This window comes from Neophocaena asiaeorientalis, unplaced genomic scaffold (assembly GCF_003031525.2).
Source record: "Neophocaena asiaeorientalis asiaeorientalis breed wild unplaced genomic scaffold, Neophocaena_asiaeorientalis_V1.1 scaffold71, whole genome shotgun sequence".
In the NCBI taxonomy this organism is placed as follows: domain Eukaryota; kingdom Metazoa; phylum Chordata; class Mammalia; order Artiodactyla; family Phocoenidae; genus Neophocaena; species Neophocaena asiaeorientalis.
This window is the reverse complement of record NW_020175439.1, coordinates 766,950-779,079: the sequence shown is the minus strand read 5'-3', so window position 1 is coordinate 779,079 and position 12,130 is coordinate 766,950. Positions and strand designations below refer to the sequence as shown.

The following is a 12,130-nucleotide window of genomic DNA, read 5'->3' as shown; positions in this document are numbered from 1 at the left end:
AGGGGTGACATGGAGGAGGAGGAGGCTTAAAAATTGTGGGGAAGTTTTAAAGTAGCCACTTTGAGGAATCAGTGAGAGAACAGACATGTATACTTTCTTGCCAACACTGAAATGTCAGTTAAGAGCCCATGAATGTATAGTGGAAGAAGACGAAGTATGGGATTGTCCATTGACCCCGCTGACCAGGATTTTAAATATATTCTTTCTACTAGGGATTTTTTGAACTGATACCACAGGATCTCATCAAAATTTTTGATGAAAACGAACTAGAGGTAAGAAATATTGTTCATATCTTAAAACAGGACTTCTGTTCCCATTATTTTTCATGTCTACAGTTTGACATTTCTTATTATGTAGCTTCTGATGTGTGGCTTGGGAGATGTCGATGTGAATGACTGGAGAGAACACACAAAGTACAAAAATGGCTACAGTGTAAATCATCAAGTCATCCAGTGGTTTTGGAAGGTAATGGAAAGCTTCTATTTTCATAAATTACTTTTCAGTAGATTCAGTCATATTTAACTATACTAGTGGATCACATAGAGATATGACAAAAACTATATATAGCCCTGCCAAAATTATCTTTGATTTTGTACTGTATACGTTTACCTTCTGGAATAGGGTTCCAACCTCCATACATATTTTTAGATACGTAAAATGTGCAGAATGTAGTAAGTGGCAGTGACAGCTGAGATAAGCACTTGATTCCTTACTAAAGTTGGGACTCTTCAAGGGAACTTGTAATAACCTGCAGTGTATTCTCCGGGACTCCTGCATGGCTCCTTGGAATGTGATTTTCCATCTTACACAGAAATGTGTGTGCTACTCAATAATACCAGTAAATAACAATTTTTTAAAAGCCGTGAGTCACATCTGAGAGGAAATGTTGTCACTTTATTAGGCTATAATCCCATTCTAAAGAGTTACCGTGTAGCCTTGGAAATGAAGTTTCAAGAACTTCGTGAACCACCCATAAGCACACTTGAACTAAAGGAAACATGCACATTTCATAAGTGATCATTAATGCTCTAACTCAACTCTGATAGCATATTTTTCAGGATAGTTTTGTTACCGTTTTTTCCCAGTGATGTTCCTAAGTGCTGCTTTTATCTTTTGCAGGCTGTCTTAATGATGGACTCAGAAAAAAGAATACGATTACTTCAGTTTGTCACTGGCACATCCCGTGTGCCTATGAATGGATTTGCTGAACTGTATGGTAAGGATTTCCATCGGTCATTAAAAGATGGAGCTTATGGCAGTTGTCTTTTTCATGGCTGACTAGTCTTCAAGCTTCTATCATTTATACAAATATTTAGCTTAATTTTAAAAATTAAGATTTTAAAATGATTATAATTCGATACACTGAAGTAGGTCAAAATATATGTACACCTTCTAATCAGAGAGCAAAGGAGAAAACTGCAAACGTGAAATGACTCAAGTTACTTCCCGTTCTTGAATTTTAAATTTGATTCCCACCCTGCATTCCATTACAGAAAAAGCATTGCCTGTAGTGTGATGGTTTAGGGGGCAGGCAGCATGTAAAGTTCCACAGGGTGTTAATAAGCATACAACAAAACACAGAGAGTATCATAGTAGAATACATTTGGGGAAAGAACGGACTAAATGAAGTTAAATATTCTGTTTATTGGAATGACATTTACCTGCTTTTAAAGATACCAAGAAGAACAAATCTTTCAGAGGAAGTAGAGCCAAGATTGGAGCCCTACTGTCCCCTCCTTGGTAAACCTGGTTTCCTTGTTAAGCTTCATTTATATCTGTTTGCAGAACCTGTCAAGCAGCTGCCACTTCTCCACCTAGAGTAACCACTCCCAGTAGGAAGGCTGAGACAAGAGCTTTGCTGCTCACCAATGTGCTCATTGGAAAGACAAATCCAGTTAAGCAGGGCAAACACCCCTTCCATCTGTAGATCCAGTGCCCTCTTTTATGCAGCCCAGGCCTACAGCCGTCCACTGATATAATGAATTTTTTGGAATTTGGGGGAGATATCCCACACACAGGTCCAGAGTTATTAGTGTTAGACTATAAATTCAAATTCTTAAGGGTTTACAGAAGAAGTAGAAGTTGCTTCAGAATGTTAATATTGCAGTGCAGTGTTACCTAGCCAATAGAAAGTATGTTACATTTTTTTTTAACATCTTTATTGGAGTACAATTCCTTTACAATGGTGTGTTAATTTCTGCTGTATCTGTTAGGGAGTGTTCTAATTTCATTCTTTTACATGTAGCTGTCCAGTTTTCCCAGCACCACTTATTGACGAGGCTGTCTTTTCTCCATTGTATACTCTTGCCTCCTTTATGAAAGATAAAGTGACCATATGTGTGTGGGTTTATCTTTGGACTTTCTATCCTGTTCCATTGATCTATATTTCTGTTTTTGTGTCAGTACCATATGGTCTTGATTACTGTAGCTTTGTAGTATAGTCTGAAGTCAGGGAGCCTAATTCCTCCAGCTCTGTTTTCTTTCTCAGGATTGCTTTGGCTATTCGGGGTCTTTTGTGTTTCAATACAGATTGTGAAATTTTTTGTTCTAGTTCTCTGAAAAATGCCATTGGTAGTTTGACAGAGATTGCACTGAATCTGTACATTGCTTTGGATAGTAGAGTCATTTTCACAGTGTTGACTCTTCCCATCCAAGAACATGGTATATCTCACCATCTGTTTTTATCATCTTTAATTTCTTTCATCAGTGTCTTATAATATTCTGCATACAGGTCTTTTGTCTCCTTAGGTAGGTTTATTCCTAGGTATTTTATTCTTTTTGTTGCAATGGTAAATGGGAGTGTTTCCTTGATTTCTCTTTCAGATTTTTCATCATTAGTGTATAGGAATGCAGGAGATTTATGTGCATTAATTTTGTATCCTGCAACTTTACCAAATTCATTGATTAGCTCTAGTAGTTTTCTGGTGGCATCTTTAGGATTCTGTATGTATAGTATCATGTCATCTGCAAATACTGACAGTTTCACTTCTTCTTTTTCAATTTGTATTCCTTTTATTTCTTTTTCTCCTCTTATTGCCGTGGCTAGGACTTCCAAAACTATGTCGAATAATAGTGGCAAGAGTGGACATCCTTTTCCTTCTGCTAACTTTGGGGGGTTTTATGTTCTTCTTTCTCTACATGCTTTAGGTGTAAGGTTAGGTTGTTTATTTGAGATTTTTCTTGTTTCTTGAGGTAGGATTGTATTGCTCTAAACTTCCCTCTTAGAACTGCTTTTGCTACATCCCATAGATTTTGGGTCGTCGTGTTTTCATTGTCATTTGTTTATAGATATTTTTTTATTTCTTCAGTGATCTCTTGGTTATTTAGTAGAGTATTGATTAGTCTCCATGTATTTGTATTTTTTACCATTTTTTCCCTGTAATTGATATCTAGTCCTATAGTGTTGTGGTCGGGAAAGATACTTGATACAATTTCAATTTTCTTAAATTTACCAAGGCTTGATTTGTGACCCAAGATAGGATCTATCCTGAAGAATATTCCATGAGTGCTTGAGAAGAAAGTGTATTATGTTGTTTGGGGGTGGAATGTCCTATAAATATCAATTAAGTCCATCTTGTTTAATGTGTCATTTGAAGCTTGTGTTTCCTTATTTATTTTCATTTTGGATCATCTGTCCATTGGTGAAAGTGGGGTGTTAAAGTCCCCTACTATGAATGTGTTACTGTCGATTTCCCCTTTTATGGCTGTTAGTATTTGCCTTATGTATTGAGGTGCTCCTATGTTGGGTGCATAAATATTTACAATTGTTATTATTTCTTCTTGGATTGATCCCTTGATCATTATGTAGTGTCCTTCTTTGTCTCTTGTAATAGTCTTTATTTTAAAGTCTATTCTGTCTGATATGAGAATTGCTACTTCAGCTTTCTTTTTATTTCCATTTGCATGGAATATCTTTTTTTCCATCCCCTCACTGTCAGTCTGTACATGTCCATAGGTCTGAAGTGGGTCTTTTGTAGGCAGCATGTATACGGGTCTTGTTTTTGTATCCATTCAGCCAGTCTTTGTCTTTTGGTTGGAGCATTTAATCCATTTACATTTAAGGGAATTATTGATATGTATGTTCCTATTACCATTTTCTTAATTGTTTTGGGTTTGTTATTGTAGTCTTTTCCTTCTCTTGTGTTTCCTGCCTAGAGAAGTTCCTTTAGCATTTGCTGTAGTGCTGAATTCTCTTAGCTTTTGCTTGTCTGTAAAGGTTTTAATTTCTCCATCAAATCTGAATGAGATCCTTGCTGGGTAATCTTGGTTGTAGGCTTTTCCCTTTCATCACTTTAAATATGTCCTGCCACACCCTTCTGGCTTGCAGAGTTTCTGCTGAAGGATCAGCTGTTAACCTTATGGGGATTCCCCTGTATATTATTTGTTGCTTTTCCCTTGCTGCTTTTAATATGTTTTCTTTGTGTTTAAGTTTTAATAGTTTGATTAATATGTGTCTTGGCGTGTTTCTCCTTGGATTTATCTTATATGGGACTCTCTGTGCTTCCTGGACTTGACTATTTCCTTTCCCATATTAGCAATGTTTTCAACTATAATCTCTTCAAATACTTTCTCAGTCCCTTTCTTTTTCTCTTCTTCTTCTGTGACCCCTGTATTTCAAATGTTGGTGCGTTTAATTTTGTCCCAGAAGTCTCTGAGACTGTCCTCAATTCTTTTCATTCTTTTTTCTTTATTCTGCTCTGCGGTAGTTATTTCCACTATTTTATCTTCCAGGTCACTTATCCTTTCTTCTACCTCAGTTATTCTGCTATTGATTCCTTCTAGAGAATTTTTCATTTCATTTATTGTGTTGTTCATAATTGTTTGTTTGCTCTTTAGTTCTTCTAGGTCCTTATTAAACGTTTCTTATATTTTCTCTATTCTATTCCCAAGATTTTGGATCATCTTTACTTTCATTACTCTGAATTCTTTTTTGGGTAGATGCCTATTTCCTCTTCATTTGTTTGGTCTGTTAGGTTTTTACCTTGCTCCTTCATCTGCTGTGTATTTCTCTGTCTTCTCATTTTGCTTAACTTACTGTGTGTGGGGTTCACAGGCTGCAGGTTCATAGTTCCCGTTGTTTTTGGTGTCTGACATCAGTGGGTATGTTGGTTCAGTGGGTTGTGTAGGCTTCCTGGTGGAGGGGACTGGTGCCTGTGTTCTGATGGTTGAGGCTGGATCTTGTCTTTCTGGTGGGCAGGACCACATCCAGTGGTGTGTTTTGGGGTGTCTGTGAACTTATTATGATTTTAGGCAGCCTCTCTGGTAATGGGTGGGGTTGTGTTCCTATCTTGCTAGTTGTTTGGCATGGGGTGTCCAGCACTGTAGCTTGCTGGTTGTTCAGGGGAGCTGGGTCTTAGCATTGAGATAGAGATCTCTGGGAGAGCTCTCACCAACTGATATTACGAGGGGCTGGGAGGTCTCTTGTGGACCAATGTCCTGAACTCAGCTCTCCCACCTCAGAGGCTCAGGCCTGACACCCGGCCGGAGCACCAAGATCCTGGGTCATCCTGGAGAAGATGGACTGAAGCCAGGAGAAAGCTAGATGATGGGAGACCTGTCAGAAGGCTTGTTTGGTGAGATCAGGCAAAGGATGGTGACATTCTGTACCCAGGCTTTACTCGCGAAGGGGAAAGGGGTGCCTCGGGAAGCCAAGTGCGAACTTCCATGCTCCATGCAAAAGTATGTTACATTGATATTGGTTGACTTACAGGAAGTTTTCCAGATGGATTGTTTAGGTGAGAGAATCAAGGGGAAAGGAAATATGATTCCATGCTATGGAAAACACAATGACAAAAGTACTGAAATTGTAACTGTATGGATAATGGTGATGGGTGATGTGGGAAAAGCAATGCTTTTTGAGGAAAGAGTAATATGGAAAATTTAGGTATTTTTAGTGCTGCTTCTGACAATTATCCTCACACACACATATTTGGATATGAGTCTAAGACATCAGAGAAGTATGGAAGGTGTCTCATCATGTTGTCAGCATTGATGACCTGGGAGGTTGGAGGAATTTGAGAATTGGAGAAGGAAGAGCTAAGCGAAAACTCCAAAGGAAAAAAAAAGTTTCTAAGAATGTCCATAATAGGAGGAAAATGTAGCATGTATAACATGATCCCGTGCACATAAAATCCTATATAGATGCGCATGTACAAAAAGATTCATGATAGGATGTTTACTCAGATTTAATGGTGGAATTTCAGGTGATTTTTGCATCTTTCATTATATAATCTCACTGCAAAAAAAAATAAAGCAATGGAGAAAAAATAATCAGAAAAAGCTGTTTTCAGTGGGACTCAAAAACACACATTTTCTGTGTACCTGTGACAGAGGGGGTATATGGAAATGCAGGGCTAGGAAACAGCCAAAGCCCCGTCAGACACACAATCCCCACTCCCTGCCCCAGGGCAGAGGCATACTGTGGTCCCAAATGCACTGATAGAAGAGGAGACCTCATTTCATGGCTGGACAGTAAAGTCATCAGGCCCAGGACAACATTATTTCTTCTGAGTTTAAAGCAACTACATGTTCTCTGTGTGCTTAAGTTCTACATTAGCAAAAGTGAGTTGTGAAATGCCCAGAAATTCCTGTAAGACAAATTGAAACCAAAGCAACTCTTCTTCCTTGTAGGCTCAAACGGACCACAGTCATTTACAGTTGAGCAGTGGGGCACCCCTGAGAAGCTGCCAAGAGCTCATACGTGGTAAGCAGTTTCTCTGACCCTAGAGAACAAGTCCTCAGAGACAGAAGGTCCTCTTATAGTCTGGGTACGGAAGGTCTAGTTCCCTCTGTGCTGTGTTGGTGGCAGATATGGAGGGGGAGGGGGGAGAGGAGAGGAGGAGGGCCGGGAATCAGCCACACCAACCCAGGAACAGCTGTTTCTTTACTGGGCAGGCCTGAAGACCAGGCAGCTGAACACTGGAGAGACCCATCTAAACTTTTGACCTGGGGACATCCCTGGCGGTCCAGTGGTTAAGATTCGGTACTTCCACTGTAGGGGGCACGGGTTCGATCCCTGGTCAGGGAACTAAGATCCCAGATGCCACACGGTACAGCCAAAAAAAAAAAGGTAAACTGTTGACCATATCTTGCTTCCATCACATGAATGATGATCCATCCCAAGAAGGACTAGAACATTCCATTTTGAAGGTTCAAATGACAGGAGCCCAGACGTTTGGAGATCAGGGTGGAGGTGAGAGGTCACCACCAAGAATTCATGGGGAGAGTCCACACCTAGAGTCCAATCCTAAACATTCCTTCTCCCTGAGGAGAAAAGGTCTTTTCGTGTGGTTGAAACATAGCACGCATAGCTGCACCATGAATAGTTTGCCCTGGGAACTCACTTTGTCAGTGTCTGCAATAACCGGCCCCTCTCTGTTCTTTCAGCTTTAATCGCTTGGACTTGCCACCGTATGAGTCATTTGAAGAATTATGGGATAAACTTCAGATGGCCATTGAGAACACTCAGGGTTTTGATGGCGTTGATTAGATTACAAGTAACAATCTATGGTGTTTCACTGCCGCTTTTTTATAAGCAAAATCTTGACTTAAAATTTTCCAGGGAACTACTAACCCTTGGCCATTGATACTTCCCAGATATTGGAGAAAATCATGTCAAAGAATTAGAAGAAATAGTATGACAACTTTTCCATTATTTCATTCACTTATATAAGGTGTTGCTTTTACGCAGTTGTGTTGTTCTATCTTGAGTTCACCCTCTACTATATAAGTCCTGTGTGCCTGAAATCGTGAGTTTTGTCCTTGACATTTACCTCTTTTACAGTATTTGCCAGGCAGTTTCTTAAACTACTGAAATTATAACTGTGAAATATTTGTGATAAGTGTCATGTGTGAAAAGTTTGATGCTTTTTGAGAAGGAAACTGAAATTGGGGGAAAAAACTTTAGTATTGAGTACACTACAATATAGTCAGTGCTGCCTGCAGCTAGTTATAATTTTGTAGACCTGCCTACTGCACGTTACTGCCCAGATTTTTGGAAAAATCTTAGAAAGTATGTTACCTATATTTTTAGTCAACTGATTCACTTGCAAAAAGCTGTTTACTTCTTCATTTTAAAAAGCATTTGGCTTTTGTTAATATGCGGTTTTACTAAGCAAGGTGGTTCATAAGACGTGAAGCAAATTCAAATTTGCAAAGGGTTAAAGGTATTAACGCCTCCCTCTTGCCTGTATATCCTTATGGCTCATTGGTAGAGTCATCACTCTTTACTGTGTTCGTTTAGTTAAAAGAATTCCTTCTTCAAACTAAAGCTTGACAAAGCAGTATTCCTAAATAAGCCTTGAAGAACTGAGTTAAATGTATAATACTTGCCTTTACTAGTCATTCTTTACAGTTGCACAATTATGTAGTAAATACATGTTTACAGGGTTTATTATGTTTACAGATTAAGCTAATCTCTGCAGTTGCATTTTTATATTTTTAGTATTTCACTTTAGTCAAAAAACCAAATAATTTGTTAAAAATAACCAAAGAATAGTTATAAGGCATAATTTGTATTAAATTACCAGATTTCTTATGCTTTTTTAAAAACCTGTTTACTATGAAAATGTTTTGCTATAAATCCAAAACTCTTTAGGCAAAATGCTACAGATAGACTCCGACTTTAACCAAACCGAAGTACATAAAAATCCTGTGCATGTATTCAGTGAAGGTTTACTGAATGCCTGCGATGTGCATAGCTCTGTCTAGGCCCTGGGGTGAGAGTTGTCAGCTTCAAAGAAATCTAGCTGAGTCCCCATCCTCAGGGAATTTAGAGATGTGTAAAGGAATTTTCAAACAATCAAAAGTCAGTCGGGGTGAGCAGAATAAGGCAAAAGGGAAAGTGTTCCAGTGCACCTGCAAAGATAAGTGTGCCAAGACTGTATTTATATATTTTATACCTACATTGGAATGATTATATAGAAAATGCTCTTGCAAAAAGATAAAGCTATTTCTCAATATGGTATCTTTGTGATTTAGGGGTAATTGTAAATATATGTTATTAATCTTAAATACTTACATACATATATATATATATGCATACTCTGAGAGTTGTAAAAAGTGCATCTGGCTCTTGGTTAAAGTTTGTTGGGGTGTAACACAATGGGTACCATTCAGCACCTGGTAGGGATGTCCCATGTGACAGAAGCAAAACCACTTTCCAAACAGCACATCAGCAGCTCAGCTTAGGGAGAGTAATTCACAGATCTATGTACCCTGTGTCTTCTCTTCACCTTGCTAACTAGCATTCAGGGGAGACCACCAGGTGTAGCCCTAATTTTATCACTTACCAAATGTTTAAACTGAAGCAGCATACTTCACCTCTCCGGGCTCCTGGTTCTTCACCCGTCAAAGGAAAATAATCATGCACACTCTCATTGTCATGTAAGATTATTGTAAATTCCAGAAAGCTGCTTTGTAAAGTATCATATGATCAGAGGGTGCTTTGCGCTGACCATCAGATTTTGTCAAATCAGGTGTGAACACGAACTACACTCCCAAAGGAAAATCTCTTCATTTAAAAATAAAATGACTGCTGACAGACAAGAAAGTAGGAACATCTCTGATATTGAATATATACAGATATACATATGCATGTTTATCTGTACATGGATCTTACCATCAGAATTCATTTTCTCTACATGAGCAAAGTAATATTAATATGGGCCAATGCATTTTGGAATGTTCTCATTATGTAGAACTGAATGTGAAAACTATTTTTGTTAAAACAAGATTTTACCACATGATTGTTTAACTGTCGCTTCTGTGAAATACAGCAGATAGCAGAGCTTGAGAAAATATAAAGCTTGCTTTTCGTCCGATTCATTCACGTGGATGATTCTGTGACTCAGCTAAAACAGGGTGTTAAAGAGACCAGACACTCCCACCAGCCCCCAGCCACAGACCATCATCTCCCAGGTGTGCACTGATGGTCCAAAAGGAACCTGTATCAAGCAACACAGCCCCTCATCCCAGATAGCAAAGTTTCTCAAATGCATTCTACGGCTGGAAGTAAATAGGGTCATTTATGTAAAGCAAGGACATCGGGTTTTTTTAGAGTTATAAGCACATAATTTTAGCCTATTATTTTCTCTGTAATCAAACAAATTTTAACAGGCATAAAATTGTGCTACAAATGCATTTCATCCTAATTTAAATGGTTACTTCTTTTCATTTTTTATTTATAATGCTGAAATTATTCCAGAGAATTATCAAGTTAAACAATTCGTTTGGATTATAAGCCACTTGACATTGTTTTTCTAAAATCTTCTCATATGGGAAAAAGATATCAAGATTAATGTATCAAAATTTATTGCATACTTTAAAATATAAAACCATTTTTTAAAATCTTGATGCCACAAATAAAGTTCTATTCTAGTAAAAACAGAAACTGTGATTCATTTTCAAATAGAAATGTTTCCAAGCCGTTATCCTTAGCCAATAGCTCCTGATCTAGTTCTCTGCAGCAACACATGGAATTCTCAAAACAATCTTGAATTGATAGCAGGTTACCTAGCATGATTATAAACTCTTAACCACAGAGAATCTCCATTTTACAAACAGGTCCTGTTCCCCAAATCTGGTTGTTAGTAAAATATACAGAAGGCAATATAATAATAAAGTTACAAATGGACTGGATTTCAGACTTGCTGTTGTTCATTCCAGAGACCAGCCATGGAACCTATTTATAACATTGTTTCTATGAGAAGAGGAATTCCAAGTGTTACTTCAGAAGTAAGTATCTTTTCATCCTTCCTCTGAACTCCTGGAAGTTTCCCAGTTAGAAGGGAATCCAACACCCTCACCCCCAGTCAGCCCTAGGAAGGTGCTGTTCCAGCCCTGTTTCTGCCAAAATCCAGACTAGTTGTAATCTATGGGGTCCAGACGCCTGCCTTCCCCGCTTCCACCCTTCCAGAGCTTACCAGCTCGGGCGGTAGCTAGCCGGCACCATGCCTCCCCGTACAGGAAGTCCTTGCTTTGCTGTCCATCAGGGCAGGCACATTCCTTTTTATAAAGGATATTATACTAAGTGTTAGAATCGCAGGACCTCACTGTGAATAGTGGGCTTCAGTAGATTTGTGTGTATTTTTCTTGAGCATTAAAGAATATCGCTAAATTGGCGGCCTGTTTCGGTTCTGCCAGTCTCTTCATCTGCAATCCATCCTATGCAGTCCCTCCATCCCACACCAGTGTCTCCTTTCTCATATACAAATCTGATCAGGTTACTCTGCCAAAAACGCTCTGAAAGCTCCCCAGAGCCAGAAGGAAGAAGCCCAAACCCGTTGGCATGAAATGCAGTCTGTCCCCAGCTTAATGCATGAGTTCCACCTTCCATCGTACCCCACTCAGGCACCCTGCCCTCCACCCAAACCACGCCTCCCTCCAGTCCTTAATCACTGAAAACTTCTCTGCATCTGCTTATGTCCACTTGCAAAATCACTCCTCCTCTTGGAGCAGTGGAAGGGTGCCGTGGCCTAGCAGTTGGTACCTAGTAGCATGAATGGGATCGTATATTGCTAGGCTTTGTGTACATAATTCTCGCCTACAAACTTGGGCAGCTTGAAAACAGGGACTTCTTTGTATACCTTTTTAATATGTTCATTCTCCAACACATAAATACAATGTGAGTATTGTTTGTGTATAGACCCAGTGCACGTGTATTGAGCACCTACAGCGTCCCTGGCCCTGTGCAGTAATATGCAGGAAGCTCTGTGTATAGGGGGATGATGGGAACTGTGAAAATACACATGCAGAGAAGGAGCTTGACTGAGATCCTGTGGAGCACCAGGGTCTGCAGTAAACACTTTACGTGGGTCCCATTTAATCTTCATAAAAACTCAGTGAGGCAGGTTTTATAGGCTCAAAAAGGACAAGTAATACACCTGAGGCCACACAGCATATAAACTCAGTGGATTATGAACCACAACAAAAAAAAAGAAAGCTGTAGAATCCAATCAGCAAATTACCAAGGTGTATTCGTTTTCTGTTGCTGCATAACATGACCACAAAGCTAGCAGCTCAAATCAACACCCATTCATCATCTCACAGTTCAGTCAGTCATTAACTCCACATGGAATCTAAAATATGACACAAGTGGACTTACCTATGAAACAGAAACAGACTCACAGAC

At 39.1% G+C, this 12,130-nt stretch overlaps 1 protein-coding gene across 5 annotated transcripts in view; it reads left to right on the top strand.

The window, feature by feature from the left end:
* The window catches only part of NEDD4 (NEDD4 E3 ubiquitin protein ligase), a 141,532-nt gene extending 130,923 nt beyond the window's left edge, over positions 1-10,609 (top strand). For all 5 annotated transcript variants that reach the window (XM_024767820.1, XM_024767819.1, XM_024767817.1 and 2 more), the window contains 5 exons: positions 213-272; positions 358-465; positions 1,120-1,216; positions 6,631-6,703; positions 7,387-10,609. In XM_024767820.1, the coding sequence (XP_024623588.1) occupies positions 213-272; positions 358-465; positions 1,120-1,216; positions 6,631-6,703; positions 7,387-7,489 (441 nt within the window). In that variant the 3' untranslated portion in view covers positions 7,490-10,609. The remainder of the gene's footprint in view (positions 1-212; positions 273-357; positions 466-1,119; positions 1,217-6,630; positions 6,704-7,386) is intronic.
* The last annotated feature ends 1,521 nt before the right edge of the window (positions 10,610-12,130 follow it).